Source organism: Monopterus albus, unplaced genomic scaffold (assembly GCF_001952655.1).
Source record: "Monopterus albus unplaced genomic scaffold, M_albus_1.0 scaffold150.1, whole genome shotgun sequence".
Taxonomy (NCBI): domain Eukaryota; kingdom Metazoa; phylum Chordata; class Actinopteri; order Synbranchiformes; family Synbranchidae; genus Monopterus; species Monopterus albus.
Window position 1 is genome coordinate 1,013,846 of NW_018128030.1, and position 21,658 is coordinate 1,035,503.

At 40.2% G+C, this 21,658-nt stretch overlaps 1 protein-coding gene across 1 annotated transcript in view; it reads right to left on the reverse strand.

The window, feature by feature from the left end:
- gab2 (GRB2-associated binding protein 2) overlaps positions 1-21,658 on the reverse strand; it is a 36,463-nt gene that overhangs the window by 10,593 nt on the left and 4,212 nt on the right. The window contains exon 2 of the mRNA XM_020614764.1: positions 11,621-11,933. Within this exon, the coding sequence (XP_020470420.1) occupies positions 11,621-11,933 (313 nt within the window). The remainder of the gene's footprint in view (positions 1-11,620; positions 11,934-21,658) is intronic.

Below are 21,658 nucleotides of genomic sequence, written 5' to 3' on the forward strand. Positions count from 1 at the left end.
GCTCAGTAAAGCAACACCATGTCCCAGGAGGACACACAGCAGGGTCTATTTGCATGTGTGGTTCGTTGGGGGTTGGGAGCTTTCCATGATAATGATATAACTGGATGAAAGAGGAAACTAGCTGCTGCAGATATGGATTAGGTAGATACTGAGAGTTGTTTGAATTGAGGGAGCATGATGCTTTATAGGAAGAGGGAAATGGCGTCCTTACTCTGCTAGTTAGTCTGGAGTGATCACAGTGACATGGCCGCTTCAGTCTCGCTTGAAAAGAGCTGAGAAGAGTATTAAGCAGAGCAGATGCAGGTGCATTCCCTGATCACATTATTCCCCTGTGCCTGCATCACATGAGCACCACCCATTGACAACATCAATTTGCCTCAAAACAGAGGACTGATCGATCACCTAAAAAGGCGCAGGCTGTCGGGGTCAGTGAACTACAGAGTCTGGCTAAATCTAAACAGCAGCTGATTTTCAGAACTCTGACCTCATTTTTTTTTTCAAGGTGATGGGCGATCATCACTGTAGCTGTGGCTCAGGCTATTTCCTGTGACTGTAGTTGTCGTCTATTGACAGAACACACTGCCGGATGTGAGCTACCTTTTTTGGGAAGAAAATCAATTCTCCTTTCTAGTCATTTTATGTTTTAGTGCAACACTGTATAAATGTTAGATGGAATCAGACAAATACTGCATTGCAAGGTGGCAGTCTAAGTAAAACCCGTTTAGGTGATTATCTATGGAGAAATACTATCAAAAATGTTACAAAAGGCCACGATCCAGGAAATCCGTGTGTGTTAGGCGATCCACGCATGCGTAGGTAACAATGTGTACGTACTTTCTAAAGAACTGCACACAAAAAACTCGATTTTAAGCATTTGTAAAATGTGTTTTATGTGCAGTTTGTACAGCATGCATTTGTGAACAGCATGACACAAACACACAAATGGCTTTATACGTGCAGATTGCGCAGCACGCATTTGTGATCCTCATGACACACACACACAAATCGCTTGTCACAGACAAAACGTTAAACACGCATTTGTAACATTTTTGATAGGATTTTATCTCCATAATTATCAGTCCCATTATCAGATTAACAATTTACAGTGTTAATGAACATTGCAGTGATATTCTGTATTCCATGGTTTGGGCAGATTGGTGTAAAAATCTTATAACACTATTGTTTTGTTTTGTTTTTTTCAGTAAGTTACATCAGTATTTTTAAGGATGATCCCAGGACTGTAAAAGACGTAGTGCACTGTCCACTTTACAAATGCTGCAGGAATGAAGCCATGTTGTAGATCTGTGACAGGCTGCACACATAAATGTCTTCACAGGAGATGGATTACATGTATTACCTGCTTGCACAAAGGAGGCAGGTTTGCAGGTACACTATTATTTGTGCCAACACTACCAGCCTTACACTTATAAACAGTGTATTATACTGTGACAGAAGAGGGGGGCCTGTCTCCCTCTACCCTCCCTGTACTCCATATTGCTAATTACAAGATGAAGACAGGTATAAACATACCCACATCAGCTGAACTGCATATAAACTGTTGGCTAAAGAAAATGTCCCGTTCCAAAATGGCTTCCATGTGACTGAAAACTGTGTGGTAGCTGCCACTTAGAGTGATTGGCTTTGCCTTAGATCATTACCAAACCTATCATTTGAACAACTGAGCTGATGATGAAATGACTACCCAAATAGACAGTGGACACCAGATATTCAAGGATCAACAAGAACTGAGGGAAAAGAAAATATAGAAAAACAGAGATGCGTACATGAAGAATACCTGACAGCAGAGACTGAACTGCATTTTGAGCAGCAGGTTTTTTGCATATTGTTGTAATGCTTTGACATTTTTGGTTTGTAACCTTTAGTAAAACTCCTGCCAATACCAAAGATATTTTAAGAGACATTTCTTAGGCACAGCCACTGTTGAAGAGAAAACACAATGAACACAGCTTTACTATCTTTCAAGTACGTTCTTCATTAATCATTGTCCCGATTTGGCACCGAGTACAAATCTCTCCTTTGCTTTTGAAAGAATTTAGATAACAAATTTTCCTGAAGAGTAAAATTCTCATTATTTAGAAAAATTGACATGGCAAGATCACAATCACCACAAAGCCAGTTACTTTCACCAAGATGTATTTTAAAGCCAGACTGATATCTGCAGCTATAGTCAGCTAATCACCAGTCTGGATCCACAAATGGGGTTTAAGGTGAGCCCCATGTGACAGATTTTATCTGAATAAATAGGATCGATTTTAAAAGTCTATTTAACAAAAACTACTCGGGTGGTATTTCAAAATGCCTATTTAATAGTTATTCTTTTTGTTTCCAAGGGACAGGCAGCACACAGAGAGCAAATACCTCCGCCAAGGCAACTCAGTTTCCCCATAAAGCCATTTCATCCAAAAGCAATATTCCCATGATAATTTGGCCCTCATAATATGACAGCTTGTCCATAAAAACCTACTGCTGGCATTTGGAATGATGCTGATATCACTATTAGTTTGAAAAATATTCAAGAAAAACAACAGACAAGAGCAATTACATGCAGCCTGAAGTAATAATGGTTAGTTAACAGTTCTTCAAAGACACACAAACCTCACACCATTTGGCTGCATGCAAGTCCACTTTAGAGTCTGGTTTCCACCTTCCCTCCTGCTACAGTTATTATGTGACTGTAGTACAAAGTCTGAACTTGAAGTCCAAACTCTTGAGTAACAGGAGGATGCTGTACTCATAATGTGTCCCCGCCGACAGAACAAGAATTAGCCGCCTGCTAATAAAGTTAGCTTGGTCCTATAAAGAGTACTCAGGTCTGAAAACGTCATAGAAAATTGGCAATACTTGGATAGATTGACCACATATACCAATGTTAAGCGGTTACTTTCTTGCTTGAAAAAATGTAAAAACTTAAAATAGTAGAATAATAGCCTACCAACTCGTCCGAGGTTACCTTCACCAGAGAAGAGCTACTAAACATGAGACAACTCACTCCAATCACCTTTTCTCTGCTCTGTGGACATTCTGGCGGCAGGGGCAGCAGCCCTCTACGGGACTTGGAGAAAACGCCGGTGAGGGAAGAGAACAGGTGCCCTGGTTAAGTTATGACAGAAAAGGCCCCAGGACACTGCTCCCATCTATCCTTCTAGAAAATCTCTGCTCTGTAGCCAACAAAATGGATGAACTCCTTCCTGTCAACCGGACTAAATTAACCTTGATAAAACAAACCCAAATCTCCTTGGGTAAACATCAAACATTTACCAAGCAAAAATAAGCTTCCAAACCACAAAAATAGTTATTTCTGTCACATACAGTAAATGTGAGTGACATTTAACAAGTAAAAACATTGGAAAATGAGTTTGCCTGATACCACCTTGATGGTGCCTTGTGGTATTGAGGGTTTTAGAGTGAGTTCTTGAGACACTTCTGAAGACCGAACAAAAAGCAGAAAAATAAGACTGCTGAGACATAAACAGCCTCATCTCGTAGTTAAGATTATCCCCCTATCAGAGTCCAAAGTGACGGGATAGAGCAGAACAAAGCCTATGATTGACATGATGATGTTCCACTCATTAGATTGTGCTTGGGGATGGGTCTCCCTAGGTGCAGATGAGCCACACACCCAGCAATTAGGATCTGGTAAGAACATTGCTAACATCCATCAGCAGATGATGAGTATTAGAAAAACTAATCTATGTAGGTGAGTTAGAATGATTTTTAAACAAACCAAAGTGCATCACTAAGCATAAACATGATTCAGACTTCCTTGAACATCTACCTTCTGTAACATCTGTTTATTTTATCGACAGACGTCTCAGCCCAACCCCCACCCCCCCAACCCCTTTTTTGATGATGGGTGTGCACAATGCATTCTCAGGTTTCTGGCTTCCAGTAGTGCTTTATATGCTGCCAGTGGTACTGTGGGATGCAGAGCAGTGGCAGCAACAGCACACCATCCTCAGACAGCTCTGTGGCAGCAGAAATCTGACCTTCCAATGCCACGGAGTCTCATTATTTCAACAAAAATCAATGCAGACGAAGGGCACTTTGGGAGGGGATGGCTGTGCAGAGAGAGTAACAGGCCAAAGGAGAGGAAATGTGTTTGTATTTACATAATATATATGCATGTATGCCTGTACACTTTATACACATGTATTATATGTATCCGTCTGATGTCATTACACCATTAGTCTGTTTTTGACCTTATTCCTTATATTTAATGAAAAAATTGGTACAAAACATAATTTCTGGAAATACTTCCTTGCCCAGGTTGAAGTTTTTCATAGATATTTTGGTTTGAACGACAAAGGTTTTGAGAAAAAACAAAAATAAAAAACAAGATTTCTGTCAGTCTGTACAATGTAATTAAGGTGAATAAAAGTTTATTTGTGCTGCTCAAAGCACTGGGAAAAAACCTTTACATCAACTTGTATTTGCAGAAACAAACTCAAGGTTGTGTTAAGATAACCTGCAGATTTCATGGTGAACAGTTTTCACAGTTTTCGCTAAAGAAACTGTCCTTATAAAACTGTCAAAAATATGTTCTGTGCATTAGTTATGCAGCTGCATTTTTTTACCTCCATTATAATGGGCTGAAGGGCCACAGAAGTTTCATAGGTGATATGGATATATTTTAAAATCTCAACACAAAACAGAAATGTTGAGAAAAAAAACTGCACATTAGCACAAATCTCAATCTCAGTACTGACTGCAAATTCCACATGTAGCACCAATGCTAGCTACTGGTGTGGTGTATGTATGTGTGTAAATGTGTGAGAAACATGTGAAAGCGAAAACATCTGAAAGAGAGAGAGAGATGCAAGCAAGTAACATGAGACAAAAATGAAAGATGAGAGAGAGAGAGAGAAAGAGAGAGATGCAAGCAAGTAACATAAGACAAAAATGAAAGATGAGAGAGAGAGAGAGATGATTTCAGGAGTTGTGTAACAATGAACTGCCATGTACTGCTTTTGGCCCACCTTCCTCAGTAGTCCCAAGAGGCAGCAGAGGCCAACAAAAGATAAGTTCAGATCAAGGTTCCGCTGTAACCGATGCCATCAAGTATCTTAAACAAAATCCTCTAAGAAACACAAACACCTCGACATTCCTTAAGATGTACTATTGTGCAACTAATCCTGGTTAATCCCTTTCGAATTCTAGATTTCCCATTGATACTGCAGCTGACATTTTGTACATTATGTAACATTATGGCTGCAGAATACAATCGATATGAATCTAAAACATGCGGGCTGGTGCGTCTCGAGTCTGGTTAACACCTTCTGTCTGGCTCTGGGTAAAGAAACATGCTATCTGCAACTTGGAACCTGTGCTTCTCTGTTTGTTTCTGTTAGCTTCTGTAGTTTCCATAAGAGGAACTAACTTCTGAGTTTTTTTTCCAGCTTGGTTTGTTTTCTTTCAGAGATGGAATTCCCAGTCTGTTAGATGACACACTGGCTCAGACCTGCAGCTGTTTGCCAGGAGGAAAACCCACAGCATATCTACTGCTAGAAGATGTTTTCAAACACTTCTCTGCAAGCATCAATTGCAAACCTTATTCAGCTCAACAAGCTAAACTCACAAAACCCACAGATACGAGACTAATAACTGATAACAGCTCAGCATGGTAATCAACAGTTAATGTACTGCTGGCGTGAAACTGTGGCTCGGCTCGATGAGCACTGTGCTCAAAGATCAAGATCAGAGATGTTGCAGGAGAAATACTGATGCAGGCAGGAACTCACCAGGTTATGTCAGTGTTGCACTGCTCTCACATACTCTGGTTCTTTTTCTGTCACTCACACATATGCTCAATGTATTGATGGTTTGCACTTTCTTATTGACAGGTAGTTTCTGTTAGTCAGGTCGGGAAAAAGCACTGTCCAAATGTGCTAAGAATTTCCACATGGCTGCAAGACTGTGCTGTCAGAACTGGAACTCGGGGAAAAAAAAAAATTGGGGGGTTGTCGTATGTTGTATGTATAGGCTGCAAAACCTTCTGAGGTAAATTTGTGACTTTGGGTTCTATAAATAAAACAGGCATGACGAGAACTACGGCTGTCTCTTGTAACATTCAAAATGAACAGATGGGTGACAAATTTAAAGGAAAACCAGCATAAAGTGTCTCAGTAAGGTGTTGGACCATCATGTGCCGCTAGAACAGCTTTAAGGTGCCTTGGCATTGATTCTAAAAGTCTCTGGACCGTTGGAGGGATGAACACCATTCTTCCAAAAGATATTCCTTAACTTGGTGTTTTGAGGATGATGTGTTCTACAGAGAGCCAAAGTCATGTTGTCACATCTGGTTAGTCTCTGTTCCACAAGCTTCAGTGACTCTATGCAATCTCCCATTTAGCATTTTTGTCATCAGTCACTGTAAGAAAACTACAGTAAGCACATTCCTCTGGATTGTTTTTTCATACTCTAAAATAAGCCACCAGCCATTACAACACTCATTACTGAAAAATGAAACTTCTGTGGTTTTAACAAGGCCGATTTTTTTTGTATTGGAAAAACTACAGTTCCTGTTACCACTTTGCAGCACAGTGGTACACATATTACACATCACTGTAACTTGCCAGACTCTTCTGGCAACCCAGTCTCACAGCATTAACTATGCGTTGCTGATATTAATCTGACCTCTTTCGACATTTTAAGTTGTAAAAAACACAACAAGATGTATAAAGGTTACAGTCATCTCTCAGCTCGGGACCTCAGGTTCCACCAGTTGACTGGCATGATCTGGTGATGTTTCAGCCTCGATGGGCTCGGGTTTCGGGGAAATGGATTTATCTAATATAGTGTAACCAAATGTAGTGAAACTCACCACATACTATTGAAAAGGGCTATGTGTTGTTAGCCAGATTAAAAATGTCAGTGGGATTTTGAATAGAATTTTCTTTCTTCCACAACACGACCCCGAAATTCCAGTTTCACTTCAGCTCTTTATTTGGTTGAGATGTGCTGATTGACCAGAGCATATGATTCACATCATTTTCATACTCAAACCATTCAGTGACCCCTCATGCCCTGTGGATGGACTGTCATCCTAGAGGAGACCACACTCCCATCAGGACTTAAACGCAGTGTGCCTTCCCTAACCATGACAGCAAAATCCAAAACAGTGCATAAGAGAGCCATTGGATCCCCTCAGAGAGGTCAAGCATTCAGGTTTTCAGTTGACACTACACTAGTCCAGTGTCAATGAAAACAGCTGAGAGGAGGTGAGTATTTATATCCGCTGCCTCACTGACAAACACAAGGCATCAGTCAGAAGTTATTCAGAGGAAGGGAACGGTGGATCTGCATAAAATTCAACAACTTATTCCTTGAAAAAGCCTCCCATGTTAATTTGGTGTTACAAGGAAGTTGTGTGTTGTGATGACTGATCTTAAAATGTGCGTGGATGTTGTGCAAGATAGTCAAAGAGAGCAGAAAATAAGATGGGCACCACAACAAAGAGGCCCATTTAGTGTATGTAAGTGAACAACACACTGCCGCGGGGTCTGTCATTTCAAAGCAGTGGGTCAGACTTGGCCAAATTAACCACCTGAAGATCCACAGTTCCTTTTCCCAATAAATTTCTTTGCTTTTCCATATTCTTAAGACAGTAATAATGACGTAATAGGGAACCCGTGATCAACTGAGCAGGAAGCTGTGGCTCGGCTCGATGAGCACTGTGCTCAAAGATCAAGATCAGAGATGTTGCAGGAGAAATACTGATGCAGGCAGGAACTCACCAGGTTATGTCAGTGTTGCACTGCTCTCACATACTCTGGTTCTTTTTCTGTCACTCACACATATGCTCAATGTATTGATGGTTTGCACTTTCTTATTGACAGGTAGTTTCTGTTAGTCAGGTCGGGAAAAAGCACTGTCCAAATGTGCTAAGAATTTCCACATGGCTGCAAGACTGTGCTGTCAGAACTGGAACTCGGGGAAAAAAAAAAATTGGGGGGTTGTCGTATGTTGTATGTATAGGCTGCAAAACCTTCTGAGGTAAATTTGTGACTTTGGGTTCTATAAATAAAACAGGCATGACGAGAACTACGGCTGTCTCTTGTAACATTCAAAATGAACAGATGGGTGACAAATTTAAAGGAAAACCAGCATAAAGTGTCTCAGTAAGGTGTTGGACCATCATGTGCCGCTAGAACAGCTTTAAGGTGCCTTGGCATTGATTCTAAAAGTCTCTGGACCGTTGGAGGGATGAACACCATTCTTCCAAAAGATATTCCTTAACTTGGTGTTTTGAGGATGATGTGTTCTACAGAGAGCCAAAGTCATGTTGTCACATCTGGTTAGTCTCTGTTCCACAAGCTTCAGTGACTCTATGCAATCTCCCATTTAGCATTTTTGTCATCAGTCACTGTAAGAAAACTACAGTAAGCACATTCCTCTGGATTGTTTTTTCATACTCTAAAATAAGCCACCAGCCATTACAACACTCATTACTGAAAAATGAAACTTCTGTGGTTTTAACAAGGCCGATTTTTTTTTGTATTGGAAAAACTACAGTTCCTGTTACCACTTTGCAGCACAGTGGTACACATATTACACATCACTGTAACTTGCCAGACTCTTCTGGCAACCCAGTCTCACAGCATTAACTATGCGTTGCTGATATTAATCTGACCTCTTTCGACATTTTAAGTTGTAAAAAACACAACAAGATGTATAAAGGTTACAGTCATCTCTCAGCTCGGGACCTCAGGTTCCACCAGTTGACTGGCATGATCTGGTGATGTTTCAGCCTCGATGGGCTCGGGTTTCGGGGAAATGGATTTATCTAATATAGTGTAACCAAATGTAGTGAAACTCACCACATACTATTGAAAAGGGCTATGTGTTGTTAGCCAGATTAAAAATGTCAGTGGGATTTTGAATAGAATTTTCTTTCTTCCACAACACGACCCCGAAATTCCAGTTTCACTTCAGCTCTTTATTTGGTTGAGATGTGCTGATTGACCAGAGCATATGATTCACATCATTTTCATACTCAAACCATTCAGTGACCCCTCATGCCCTGTGGATGGACTGTCATCCTAGAGGAGACCACACTCCCATCAGGACTTAAACGCAGTGTGCCTTCCCTAACCATGACAGCAAAATCCAAAACAGTGCATAAGAGAGCCATTGGATCCCCTCAGAGAGGTCAAGCATTCAGGTTTTCAGTTGACACTACACTAGTCCAGTGTCAATGAAAACAGCTGAGAGGAGGTGAGTATTTATATCCGCTGCCTCACTGACAAACACAAGGCATCAGTCAGAAGTTATTCAGAGGAAGGGAACGGTGGATCTGCATAAAATTCAACAACTTATTCCTTGAAAAAGCCTCCCATGTTAATTTGGTGTTACAAGGAAGTTGTGTGTTGTGATGACTGATCTTAAAATGTGCGTGGATGTTGTGCAAGATAGTCAAAGAGAGCAGAAAATAAGATGGGCACCACAACAAAGAGGCCCATTTAGTGTATGTAAGTGAACAACACACTGCCGCGGGGTCTGTCATTTCAAAGCAGTGGGTCAGACTTGGCCAAATTAACCACCTGAAGATCCACAGTTCCTTTTCCCAATAAATTTCTTTGCTTTTCCATATTCTTAAGACAGTAATAATGACGTAATAGGGAACCCGTGATCAACTGAGCAGCTATGCCCATGGGGAATAACCATATGAAAGAATAACACCCTCTCCAGGCTGTTTAGATCACACTTTAAACATGCACATATGGACAATTTTAAACTATGACTACTTAAGCACTTATAATTACAGAGTGATAAGAACACAGGAAGTTTATATGTTATTTTTTTTTAAGTTAAGAACTGTGTTGAGAAAAAATCGCCATGCCTGGCTAGTACTGAAACAGTTGAGGAAGGTGGTAATTGTGGCTTGTAATGTTAATCAAAATCAATTAAAGTTTCTCCAAAATTCACAGCCCTATAGCACAAATAAAGCTGATCCTCATGGTTTTGCTTGGAAGAAACTGGTGGCAGTTTTTCAAAGAATAAGCTAGCACAAGGAGGAATGCTAACAAACTGTTACCAGTATGCCCCATACTGGAGCAGAGTATGAAAAATACATTTGGACAGTCACAGTGAGCGCAAAATTCCTCTGAAGTAGAAACTAAAAATTCCAGTGAAAACACTGCTGTGTGACAAAATAAACATGATGTGATGTTTACACTAAAGGGTCTGCAATCACTAATGCAGCTGTCATGACATTAAACCTCTAGTTCCTCAAAGCCACACCCTACCGACTACAGCTGATACAATGTGAGAGTCATAATTATTAAACTTGGACCAGGGACATCCCCTCATGATGTGGACATTATTACATTCTCCACAGCTGTTTTTTATTCCACACCTGCACATATCGCATGTTACAGATGATCAATCATGTGCACAAAGATTAACGTCCAGCACCTGCCAGATGGTGGGAAAACAACATCTGGATGGGCAGGAATTAGACTATGACAGAAGCTTTTTCATGAACTCTGATATATTGAATATACTGTATGTGGTAAATGTCTCATCTATGGCAAAGAGATACATTGGTGCTACAACTGCTTCACTACCAGTTAGCACGAGCTAATAAACAGTAACTACACACCACATTTATGCTTATTATTATAGCAGGTCGGTGTGATCACATAATTATCACTTTGTATATGGAGAAGTTTTGTTTTTGATGGAAAGACCATAGCAGAGTGTAATATAGGTAGTTAGGGCAAATCATTGGCTCAGAGGTGAAACGACTGCTCTCCTCTGTTTACATTACAGCATACAAATAATCTGGCACTTTTATTCAACATGCTTTTTTTTTAGTAGACTAATTCCTTCCCCAGATGAAAACCATTTTCATGCACAAAAGATCTAAAGCAGAAACTGTGGCAAAAACACAAAACCGAGCCTCTGCATCTCCTACTGCCATTTAAAATGGTCCATACTGGGAATAGGAATTTCCAGCATTTAAATACAAGAGGCAGAGGACCAACCCTTTCTTTAACAAAACAAATGAAGAGAAAAATCAATAACACTCTCAGACACTGTGTCCGTTTATTTGGCAGGGATGTTCCCATTCCACTCTCTCTAACAACAAATGGAAAACACACAATTGCAATGACATCATGTGGATGGACCTCTGCTGCAGAATTCTTGTGAAAACTAAGACAAACACTGTTCCAAATAACATGAAAAAGCAAAGTGGGAGAAGGATAAAGGGGAGGTGTTATTTTGCTTTGTACTGCTCGTATGCCTTATAAATGAAGCCACATTCAATTAATTTAGTCAAGATACAATAGCCCCATATTATATTGTAGATACTGTACTGTTTATGTGTAATATACAATACCAGAAATATAGTGACAAATGGCCATCACTTCCCAGATCAGAAGGTAATGTTTTCTAATGTCTTGTTTATTCCGACAGACAAGCTAAAGCCTAAAGGCATTGTACTAAAAATGATATAAAAGAGAGAAAAGCCGAGCGCCTTTGCCATGTTTGATCATTTTTGTTTGATATATTAATCAACTTTTTTGATTATTTTCTGTTAACCCATTGGTTGACTAATCATTTCAGCACAATATAATACTAGCAGCCAGGATAGCTCAGGACTTCCTACCGTGGTTGTCGTCAGACTGGTTGAACCCACACAGCTGGCAGATGGAGCGAACCCACTTGTTCATCTCTTCTTCGGTTTCAGCTACAAGATAAAAGGTGCGGTCTGACGTCTTGATGTCAAACACAAAGCTGTCCTGGAATTCCCTCCTCTTAAAGGTGAGGCCAGCATCCACCTGCTCACAGAAGTGCAGGTCGATGACTCGGATGGGTTTCTTGGAGTGGTCGTTCTTGTAGTACTCTAGAACATTAGGGTCACCGCTCATGCGACCACTGCGAAGTACAAACCAACGTTTCTTCCATGCCTGGGAAATGAAATTGAAACGTAAGAACATGATCTCAGTAAAAAAAAAGAAAGCAAGTTTATTCAGTGTTAACCTTATATTTCAAATTTAAAATAAAATTTCTTCTACCCAGATGCAATCTACATTTTAATGAATCAACAATTATACAGATTCAGTTTAAATTTCTTACAGAGCTTAATGCGTAGCAACACACTCAACTGCTGGACTTTGATTGTTGTGTTAACTGTGGATCAAACAGACACACTAAAGAGAGAGAAACTAAATTCTGCTTGCTTGAGCAGGTTGAGCTTTAGCATGCATGTGGTTATGTGTGGTTTGTATATGTGTTGGAGCTTGGTGACGGGGGCAGCAGGTGCTTACTCCCTCTCAACGTATTTCCTGTGCTGATATCCCTCCGTGAGCTAAGAGAGAAGCATAGCTCCTTCATGACAACTTCATTGCAAGATGCCAGGCTCCTCCCACTTCAAGAAATGGTGACTGACACTGGTTTGGTCCAACCAAAGCCAAGCTACATCTGCACATGATCATGTCACTGGAGCTGGAATTTCCTGAGAGTGTAAATAAACATCCCTTGTCATAACCACATAAAAGGCAATAATGCAAGCGCAGGAAACGTACAACGGGACATGTCGATTTCACACTAATAACACCATTGTTGTAACTGGAAAAGCACAGAGGAAGAACAGTGGCCTTGATTACAACAGCTCCATACGTTCTCCCAGTGTCTGACTTAAAGGGACTCTGTGTTCTGTGTGCACACAGACAAAAGAGGAAGATAGAGCAGGAAGGGAAAGGGGGAGTAAAGGGGGTTGGGGCTTCTGGACATCTGCCAGTGATGCACTTCCGCCAGGCAATGTCTCTCACATGCAGGCTGCTGACACACAAGATCCTGCAGGCTCCCTCTGTCTCCAACAACTCAGACACTGCTGCAGGGTTCACCAACCTTTAAGTGTGATTAAATCTATAAATAAAGATTTTTGCTCAAGAAACTGGTTAGTGAAGTTAATGGCCCTGGCATTTGTCTCGACTTTTCCCAGATCATAAGAAATATACCCTGACAATACCAATATCTGTCATGTGTGCTATGAGTATTTAGGATCAAATGTGATGAATGGAAAAACAAAAATGAATTGGGAAGATGTTGAAAACCTTTAGTTTAAACTGATCAACAACTGATAGCACACAGTGCTGAAAAGCTGAATAAATATGATGGGGCTGCTCCGATGTCTCTGAATTACTTGTTTGGTCAAACCAACAGTATAAAAATAGTCAATTTACAATCATATCAGCACTACTATACTATATTAAAGAAAATCTTAATTGGCCTTCAATGATGTGAACATAGTAATGATGATGATGATGATAATTGGTAATGTATCATAATGACTCCTATGGTATATCTGTTGAGAAAAGATTTGTTTTTACTGAAGTGTTATTTTGGCATGTTGGCAGTTGTGAAGTCAACACAGCTGAGAAGAGGCAGCAACATGTTTTCAGTTTTTTTTTTTCCAGGAAGTGCAGACTATGATCTTATCTTCAGTTTGTAACTCAAGCGGAGAAATTGGGGTATAAGATTTTGTACAGTATTTTCTTCCACACTGATAAAAACCACAGGACGACCTTAATATTGTTAATAGAAAAGCCATGCTGCTGTGCACATCTTATCACTTGTCCCAGTCTCAAGAAGCAGAAAAATGTGTGCACAGTAACAGTTTTAATCAACACTGATGACTTAAGCAGTTGTGTGGAACCTGCATATTAGACCATTTCTCACTATGAATGTTCAGCAGTGCAGACTGATCTGGTGAAGGATGTGAGAAAACAGTTTCCATAAAAAGTGTTACTCCTCAAGTTTCCTTCTAAAGAGTTGCATTGAACAGTGAACTTCCTCGTTTCAAAAAACAACAACACACTTCTCCAGAAGCACAGACATAGTGCACTGTGTACATGTTTTTTTTTCCCCAAGTCCATAAGCTCTTTGGTTCAGTGCCATTACACCATTCAGAGAGATCTGCTATAAATCTTGCAAGCCCCATTTAAATATTATTGCCTTTTCTGGAAAGAGAGAGCATCGTTTAATTGAGACCCGGAGCGCTGCCCAGTTTCAAGAGGTCAGTGCGACCCAGCGAGGTTATTCCTGGCATATTTCAGCATCGGCCAGCATATTAACCTAGCACAGCAGCAGCTCTCAACCACGGAGGAAAGACAACTCATTCAGGAGGCCTTATCATACTAAAAATAGAATGAGTATTTCCACAGGAAAGGCAGTTGCTGCCTAATTCTAGAAAAAAAAATGACTTTGTGTGAAGCTTTGTGTGAAGGAGAAGAATAATGTTTCCCCCTGTCACACTTTCTGCTAACCTCCTCACAGGAATCTGCCATGGAAAGTGAAGGAAAACATCTTAAGTGCATTTAGTTTCAAATCAGCCCTTTCAACAACACATCTAACAGTGCAGCTTCTCCTGTCTCTCTCTCTCTCCCATGCTCTCTTTTAAATTTGAGTAAACATCCCCAGTGAAGTAAATCATGGGTGAAGAGGACACAACCAAATGAGCTAACCCTCCCACCGCCTGTCCTACAGAGCATGTCTAAGCCCATCAGTCACTGTCTAAGCACTGAGAAGTGAGGGCTGGTGCTGTAAAACTAGGCTGAACTCTAAAAATTTCCCCTCTTCCCCCATCACTTTGGTTCAGCTGAGATACACTGCCCTTGTTAACAAGTGGACTGAGCAGTCCACTGGACCACTGACCGCTGTGAGCCAGGCCACTAATCACACCCTAAAATGGTTTAATATCAAAGAGTTACATCATTGTCTGAGCAATATACGGCAAACTACACAGGACATCTTGTAACTGATGTGCTGCCATTTGTTCTCACCGTGTTCTACTGCTCTTTCAAAGATAAATAAAGGGTCAAATCTCATCACAAAAAAAAAACAACACAACCGCATCACCCACAAAACAGAACAAAACCTACTGTTATTGAGAAACAGTAAAGACAGAACTTGGTGAAAACTTTCTAAGATTTAAGTTTTTAAGCCTTTGCTGCCTGGACTGTAGGGGTCTCAGCTCTAGACTGTAAAAGAAAAAACTGTCCAAGAAGGGCGATCGTCTGTATCTATGAATACAGAACATTTAGTCCATTCAGTCTTATTCTGTCATCCCATAAAGACTTGATCTTACCTTGTTCCAACACAGCTTCATTTGTCCTGTTCTGATCTGTTCTGATGGCAGCCAGTTACAGATACTGAGACACTACAGTGGAGTACAAAGAATAACAAGTCTGCATCTATTTTCAACAACAGGGAAGGAAAACATCTAATAACAAAACTGTACTAACAGTCTTTTGCATCTAAAATAGAATCAAAACTAGTTTGTCCAGCCAGTTCCTTTTGTTACTTGTTGCATGTTGATAAGCAGACATTTGAGTCTATTTTTGGCAAAGGGCAAAACAATGATACTGTGGGAAAGCAAACAAATTCATACAAAAGCTCTTAGTTCACAGAAAAAACAGCGATACCACTGTCCGGTACGAGTTGATAGCCCTCCAAGGCTTACAGCACATCTTACAGTTTTTATTCATGATAAAAAACACATAACGTTGAGAAGTCAGAGCAACAATTTGCTGTACTTGCACATATCTAATTCAACACTGCAAAAACAGGCCTGGCCTCACATCTCTTGAGCCCAACTCATCACACTGCTGTCCCACTAACACACTGAACTCATAGATGGTTGTGGCCTAAACAATTATCTAAGGCGTGTCTTTTGTATAGTAAGAGAGCAATACGTACTGTGTGTGGTAGCAGTAGTAGTAGGTTGTGTCAACAGACCCGCTGATAAGCATCAGTCAACATGTTTTAAAATGTGCATGAACAAACATCCAAGTGTTTTATCCAGCTTTAAGGGCAGAATAGTCTTGTTTACCTCTCCTTGTATTAAATCAGGAGAGGAGGGGACAGCAGGTTGTTGTCTCTGACTATATCCTCTGCTTTATCTGCTGTAGTACACACATTACACAGCTGCACAAAAACCCGTACTGAGAAGCTGTGGGAGAGCTTTGTAACCACCTTGGCTATGCACACTTTCTCCTCTATTACTAGCTTTTGTGTTGTGGCAGAGCAACATACCTCTTGTGGCTCTAAATGTTTAGCTGTAGCTGGGTTGAACACTTCATGCAACATATCTCTTCCTTCATCCAACCAGCGACACATTATTGCTCATTCGCACACACACCAACAACACAATGATGAGACTACTTGAAAAGGCACCGGTGCTTGGCAATTACTGCATAATTATAGGTGAGTCCCACTGGTGGACTTTTAAGGGAAGGGACACAGCATGCAGAGAATTAAGAGGGGGAGGGAAAGTAGTCGCAGGGTTTCATTAGTGTCCAATTTCAGCCAACAAGAACTCCCAGAAGTCCAAGTTCAGAGTGAGCTTTCACATATCCGGCAGCTCTGTGAAAAATCATTATGTACGTCTGTATTTTATATATGAAAATCTGTTCTAAAGCTACTCTTGTTCATACAATATTCAACATTTGAGCATCTTTTGTTTATAAAAAATGTGCTGTAAATGTAATGTACAGAAAAAAAAAAAAAGTACGGCTATTTTTTTTGTGTCAATCCTGAAACTTTCATCACAATATTTCAAATGATATATATCTCAGCTTAAGCAATTTATCTTGACTCTTTAAAACATACTGATACTAAATTGTGTTATAAATGATTCTATGTCACTAACTGCTCATATGTTGGCATGATGGAGCGTTTCACTTCACTCACGCAGAACGGTTACTGGTTCTAAATAAGGCCATCAGACACAGTATCCCTCCGACAGAAGGTTTACTGGTAATGCACTCATTCCATATACAGTCTATGTGGATGCTGTTTCCTACTTTATCAAAATTTGTGAAGAACAGAAGAGGAATACTTAACACATCCGTGAGTTGATTTTTGCCCTTTCTGGTGCCTGAATAAGGTTATAATTTCATCTTTCAGTAACATGCCTCTCAAAACCACTTTGCAATAAATAAATAAATGAAAAGGTATGCTAAAGGCCATGATTTTGAGTAAATGCCTAAACACGTATTCTGTTTATTGTGGTGAGAAGTTACAAAGCTAGACAGACAATGACAACAGACCTGATTATCTAGTCTCAATCAATACCATGTCACACGTCAGCCCACATTCCAGGAACACACGGCAGTTTCAGCATGTGAGGGAATGTAATCAGGTTACATTTGAAGATCACGTAACCATTCACATGGCGTCATCAAAACACTTTTCAAATCTGCATTGTAGTGGTTTTCAAGCTTTCACAAACACAAACGTTCTCCCTGAAAAATCATGAAAAACAGAACATGAAGATGTTTAACCCCTAGTTCATTAAACTACAGTCATGGCCAAAAATATTGAGACCCCTGCATTTTTGTCAGATAACACAGCACTTCTCCCAGAAATTTGTTGCAATCACAATTTGTTGGTATTATCATGCTTATTTCTTTTGTTTGCATTGAAACAACACTAAAACGCAGACAGAGAAAAATCTGATCCATTCCACACAGAACTCCAAACACGGACTGGACACAATTATTGACACCTTTTCAAAATCATCACAAATAGTTGTATTTCAAGCATGTGATGCTCCTTTAATGTGTAATGAGACTCACCTGTAGCCATCAACAGGTGCTGGCAATGTAGAAATCACTCTTGCTACCAGTTAAAATGGAGAAAGGTTGAGTCAACCTTTATGTCGTGTGGACCACACCGAGCATGGAGAAAAGAAAGAGCAAAGAATTGTTTGAGGATTTGAGAACCACAGTAGTGGAAAAGCCCGGACAGTCTCAAGGATCCAAGTCCATCTCCAGAGATCTGGCTGTTCCTGTGTCCACTGTGCACCACATTTTCAAGAAGTGTAAGAGAAAAATAGATGACAGAATGAATCAGACTGGGCTTTTTTGTGTTGTTCCAAAGCAAACAAAAGAAATAAACACGAGAATGCCAAAGAATGTGAGTGCAACAATTTTCTGGTGTTTTATCTGAAAGAAATGCAGGATGTCAATGTTTTAGGCCATGACTGTATGTTTGTCCTCTGTGCTTCACAAGTGGCACAGATCTATATTTACCCATGTGACATCAGTATATATATAACATACTATGTGATGTGTGCTTAAGTAAACCATAAATGGACAGGGGAGAGAGCATGGTGAAGCTTTGGTCCTGTGTGCACATCTTACAGTTTACATAGGACTCCCCGTTTTGCTGAGTGAGATGTTAAGCAGACCACTGTCCAAAGTTTATAAGACATGTTTCTGGGCATTTCCAATAAAGTCATGTCACAAACAGTGTGCCAACTGTGTGTGGCCATTTTGCATTTTACCTGCTCCAGCCCATTATGTGTCTCAAGATGTGAAGAGATCCAGATGCTCCTGGCTTAGACACAACTCTGTCCCATCCACGTACCCGGAGAAGTAAACATGAAAAGAAACGAAGCTGCTGATGGTACACAGCTACAAGCGTTTAAGTCTAACTGGTGCATTAGAGCACCACTGCAATTCAAATCAAACTGCTCAGGTTTCATAATAGTCAAAACAGTGATCTGAAGGCCAGCAGCTGCAAGTCACACATGCAGAAAAGACCCAAACAGAACCATAAATTTTTGAGTGTTAATAAAGAAGGTGGGAGGTCAGCCATGAGCACCAACAAAGACCGGGTCCTCTCCAGGGTAGGAACACTTAACTCCTGTTTTCCTGGTGTGTGGAAGGAAGTTCATAAAGATGTCAGCTTTGAAACCCATTTAGCACATATACTCCAAAGCCTGATGTGATTAAGCTTTCTTGACATTATAGGAAATGTGATTTCATATACAATGTCATTATATGCCTGTAATGAAAAGCTCCATCCTAAAGGTGCGGTGATGAAAAGAGATGCTGCATTTGCTACCTACAGACCTCATTCACTCGCTTCATGGGTGCAATGATCTGCAAAATGTGCAATACACTATGAAAAACCACCTCTCAAAAGCTCTCAGTAGACATAATCAGCCTCAATTTGCAGCTGAACACTTGCATCATTAGGAAAATGAGTAATCTCTTGCCATGTCTCCATATCAGCAAAAGGCTGGGCTTATTTACTGTGAGCCCGCCCTGAGAGTTTGACTAACGGGGAGCACTTTCTTTAATCAGAACTCATTGTGTGACTTCCCCTGCCTCTGCCATCTGCTGTGGCTCATACACATCTGTATATGGAGGGCAGGCCATGAGCACCTCCTGGTCTCTGCAGTTCCTTCCAAGGTGGTTTTAGGTACACAGCAGTGGATAAAAAACATTGGAGGGAACCAAGGGAAACATCTGACCTTAATTTGTCAGACCATCACTCCAGCTCACATCACAGTGCCTATGAGGCCACTCTCCTCACCCAGCTGTGGGCATCATTACAGTCAGCCAATGATGTTGCATTTGGGATCTTGAATGTATAACACACTGGAGCACACACAGTTCTACACAGTGCTACAGCTGATCATTTACTGTATCACAGTGTGTTAAAACCATTACTGGAAGAATGCATTCATGAGATGAAATCAGATTTATAACATCCAAATGACTTAATGCCCAGTTCTTAGCCAGTGGATGTATTATGTCACCCAAAAACCTTGGACTCAGAGGTCAGTGATCTGCATCATGGTCTCTGTTGATCTCAGAGGACGTTCTCCTATTTTGTCTCACTGTGTTGCCATGAAGTCTGTTTCTACATTGGCTACATTACTCAAGAGTTTATTCTTATCGGAGCTCTAGTTGTAGAAATGTTCAGCTCCTACAGCCTAAGTCCTATGACTCATTACTGTCTGGACCTTCAGAGAAAACGAATCCAGAAACTAAGCAATGTTGATATAAAGTAGAGGAAACACAAAACAGAAATTAACAAGTTTAGTAATGTAAAAAAAAAAAAGAGTTCAAATGATTGAGATGCAATTTACATTCAGCTGCTACTTGTACGGTGGCTTTTCAATTTCATTTAAAAATGATTTAAACAGAGCACAAAAAAACTATTTGCTCTTTCCACTGTATGACTGTGCGTTCTTATAGCTGTTTTCAATTGGACTACTACAACCACAACCTAAGCCAAAAGGCAATCTCTGCTTAAACTTTCCAAACTCCCACAAACCACTGCAGCAAAGCAAGGTATTTCACATGAAACAGAAAGACGCGTCACCCTAATTTTGGCATATTTACAACTGTTAGTATTGCAGTTATATTTCACAGGCCAGTCGCCTCCACATCTCACCCTTAGCCGTTTCAAACAAAGACCAAAATGTCAACTCCCACTTCAATTAGGAACAATGCATCTGTGGATCATAAACAAGTTCCAATAATATGAATATTTTTAAAGAACATGAATTATACTTCCAAGGGATGCACACTATCAAAATATTGACTGGTGTCCAAAATTTTCATTTTTGTTAGAGCAATTTCATTACAGTTCTACTGTACCTTGTGTGTTGTTTTCCACATTTCAGAGAAATTTGCCTTGTAGTACATCACCTGATCAAATATCTTTGTTCTTGCACTTTATTCTGAAGCACTTAGGTCCCTGAAAGATTCCCTATATTATAATGTGTCAAGAAAACCTATTATCCATGTTGTTATAGTCTGACTCTTTTTTATTTTAAGCACCATGAAATGAAACCATCACCCCTGAGGTAGCGTATTTTCTGAAAGATTAACAAATAAGTAAAAACATTCTCAATGCTGGTCCAAATCAGAAGTAATAAATAAATAAATAAAAATAATGGGATCCAATTTCCTTCAGAACAGCACATTTTCAGCTCAGTTGAGTGAGTCTTGATAAGATGGAAATACATTTATATACTCACAGACCAATTTAATTTTTTCCCAGTCATGAGACCTCTGTCACAGCACATCCTGTAGGTACCATCCAAAGGAAGTCTGGCATCTGCTGGTGGTGCACTAATTAGGTTTTGTACAGAAAACATACAGGCTAACCAGAGTTCATAGCACAGGACAGGATTTTATGACAAGGCTGTACTATCAGACATTTAGTGATACACGTTGTGGAGGAACATTTGTCTAAACCACTTCTCTATCATTACAGACGATGATGGCATTAAATATTAGCTTTCTACACTGTCATTAGGGGTGTGACGATACACTTAACTCACGAGATGAGACAATAGACGAACTTGTGTTAAGATATCTTCATTTACAAAATGTGTCTTTTATTTGACTGAAAGTCACAAAATGCAAAACACTGCAGGTGCATTTTGAGATGTTTTAACCAGTCACCTTGTAGTGAATGTCACTGTGACTGGCTTCTCTCCTGTATGATTTCACAGGTCTCTTCAGGTCTTACAACTGTGCATTAACTAGGCGTGAGCGTCTAGACCTTCTATCCAAAGGCGATGTGCTGACCAGTCACGTTTAAAGGGGGCAAATCAGAAAGTGGACAGCCACGGGAAGAAGACTCTTCTGTTTACCTTGTTACCATGAGCACTCATTCCTATTCACTGTCAAATCTGGGACACAATTAATGCACCATAATGACACGCCATGCATTTTCATTAGTACTGGATGTTAAACGGTGGGTTTCTTCTATCTATCAATACAGACACACTGCTGTAGAATTGGTATTAGAGTAGGCTACGTTAGTAGCACGGCTAACCAAAACGCAATGGAAACTCACGGGCTGGAAACGTGACTGAAGC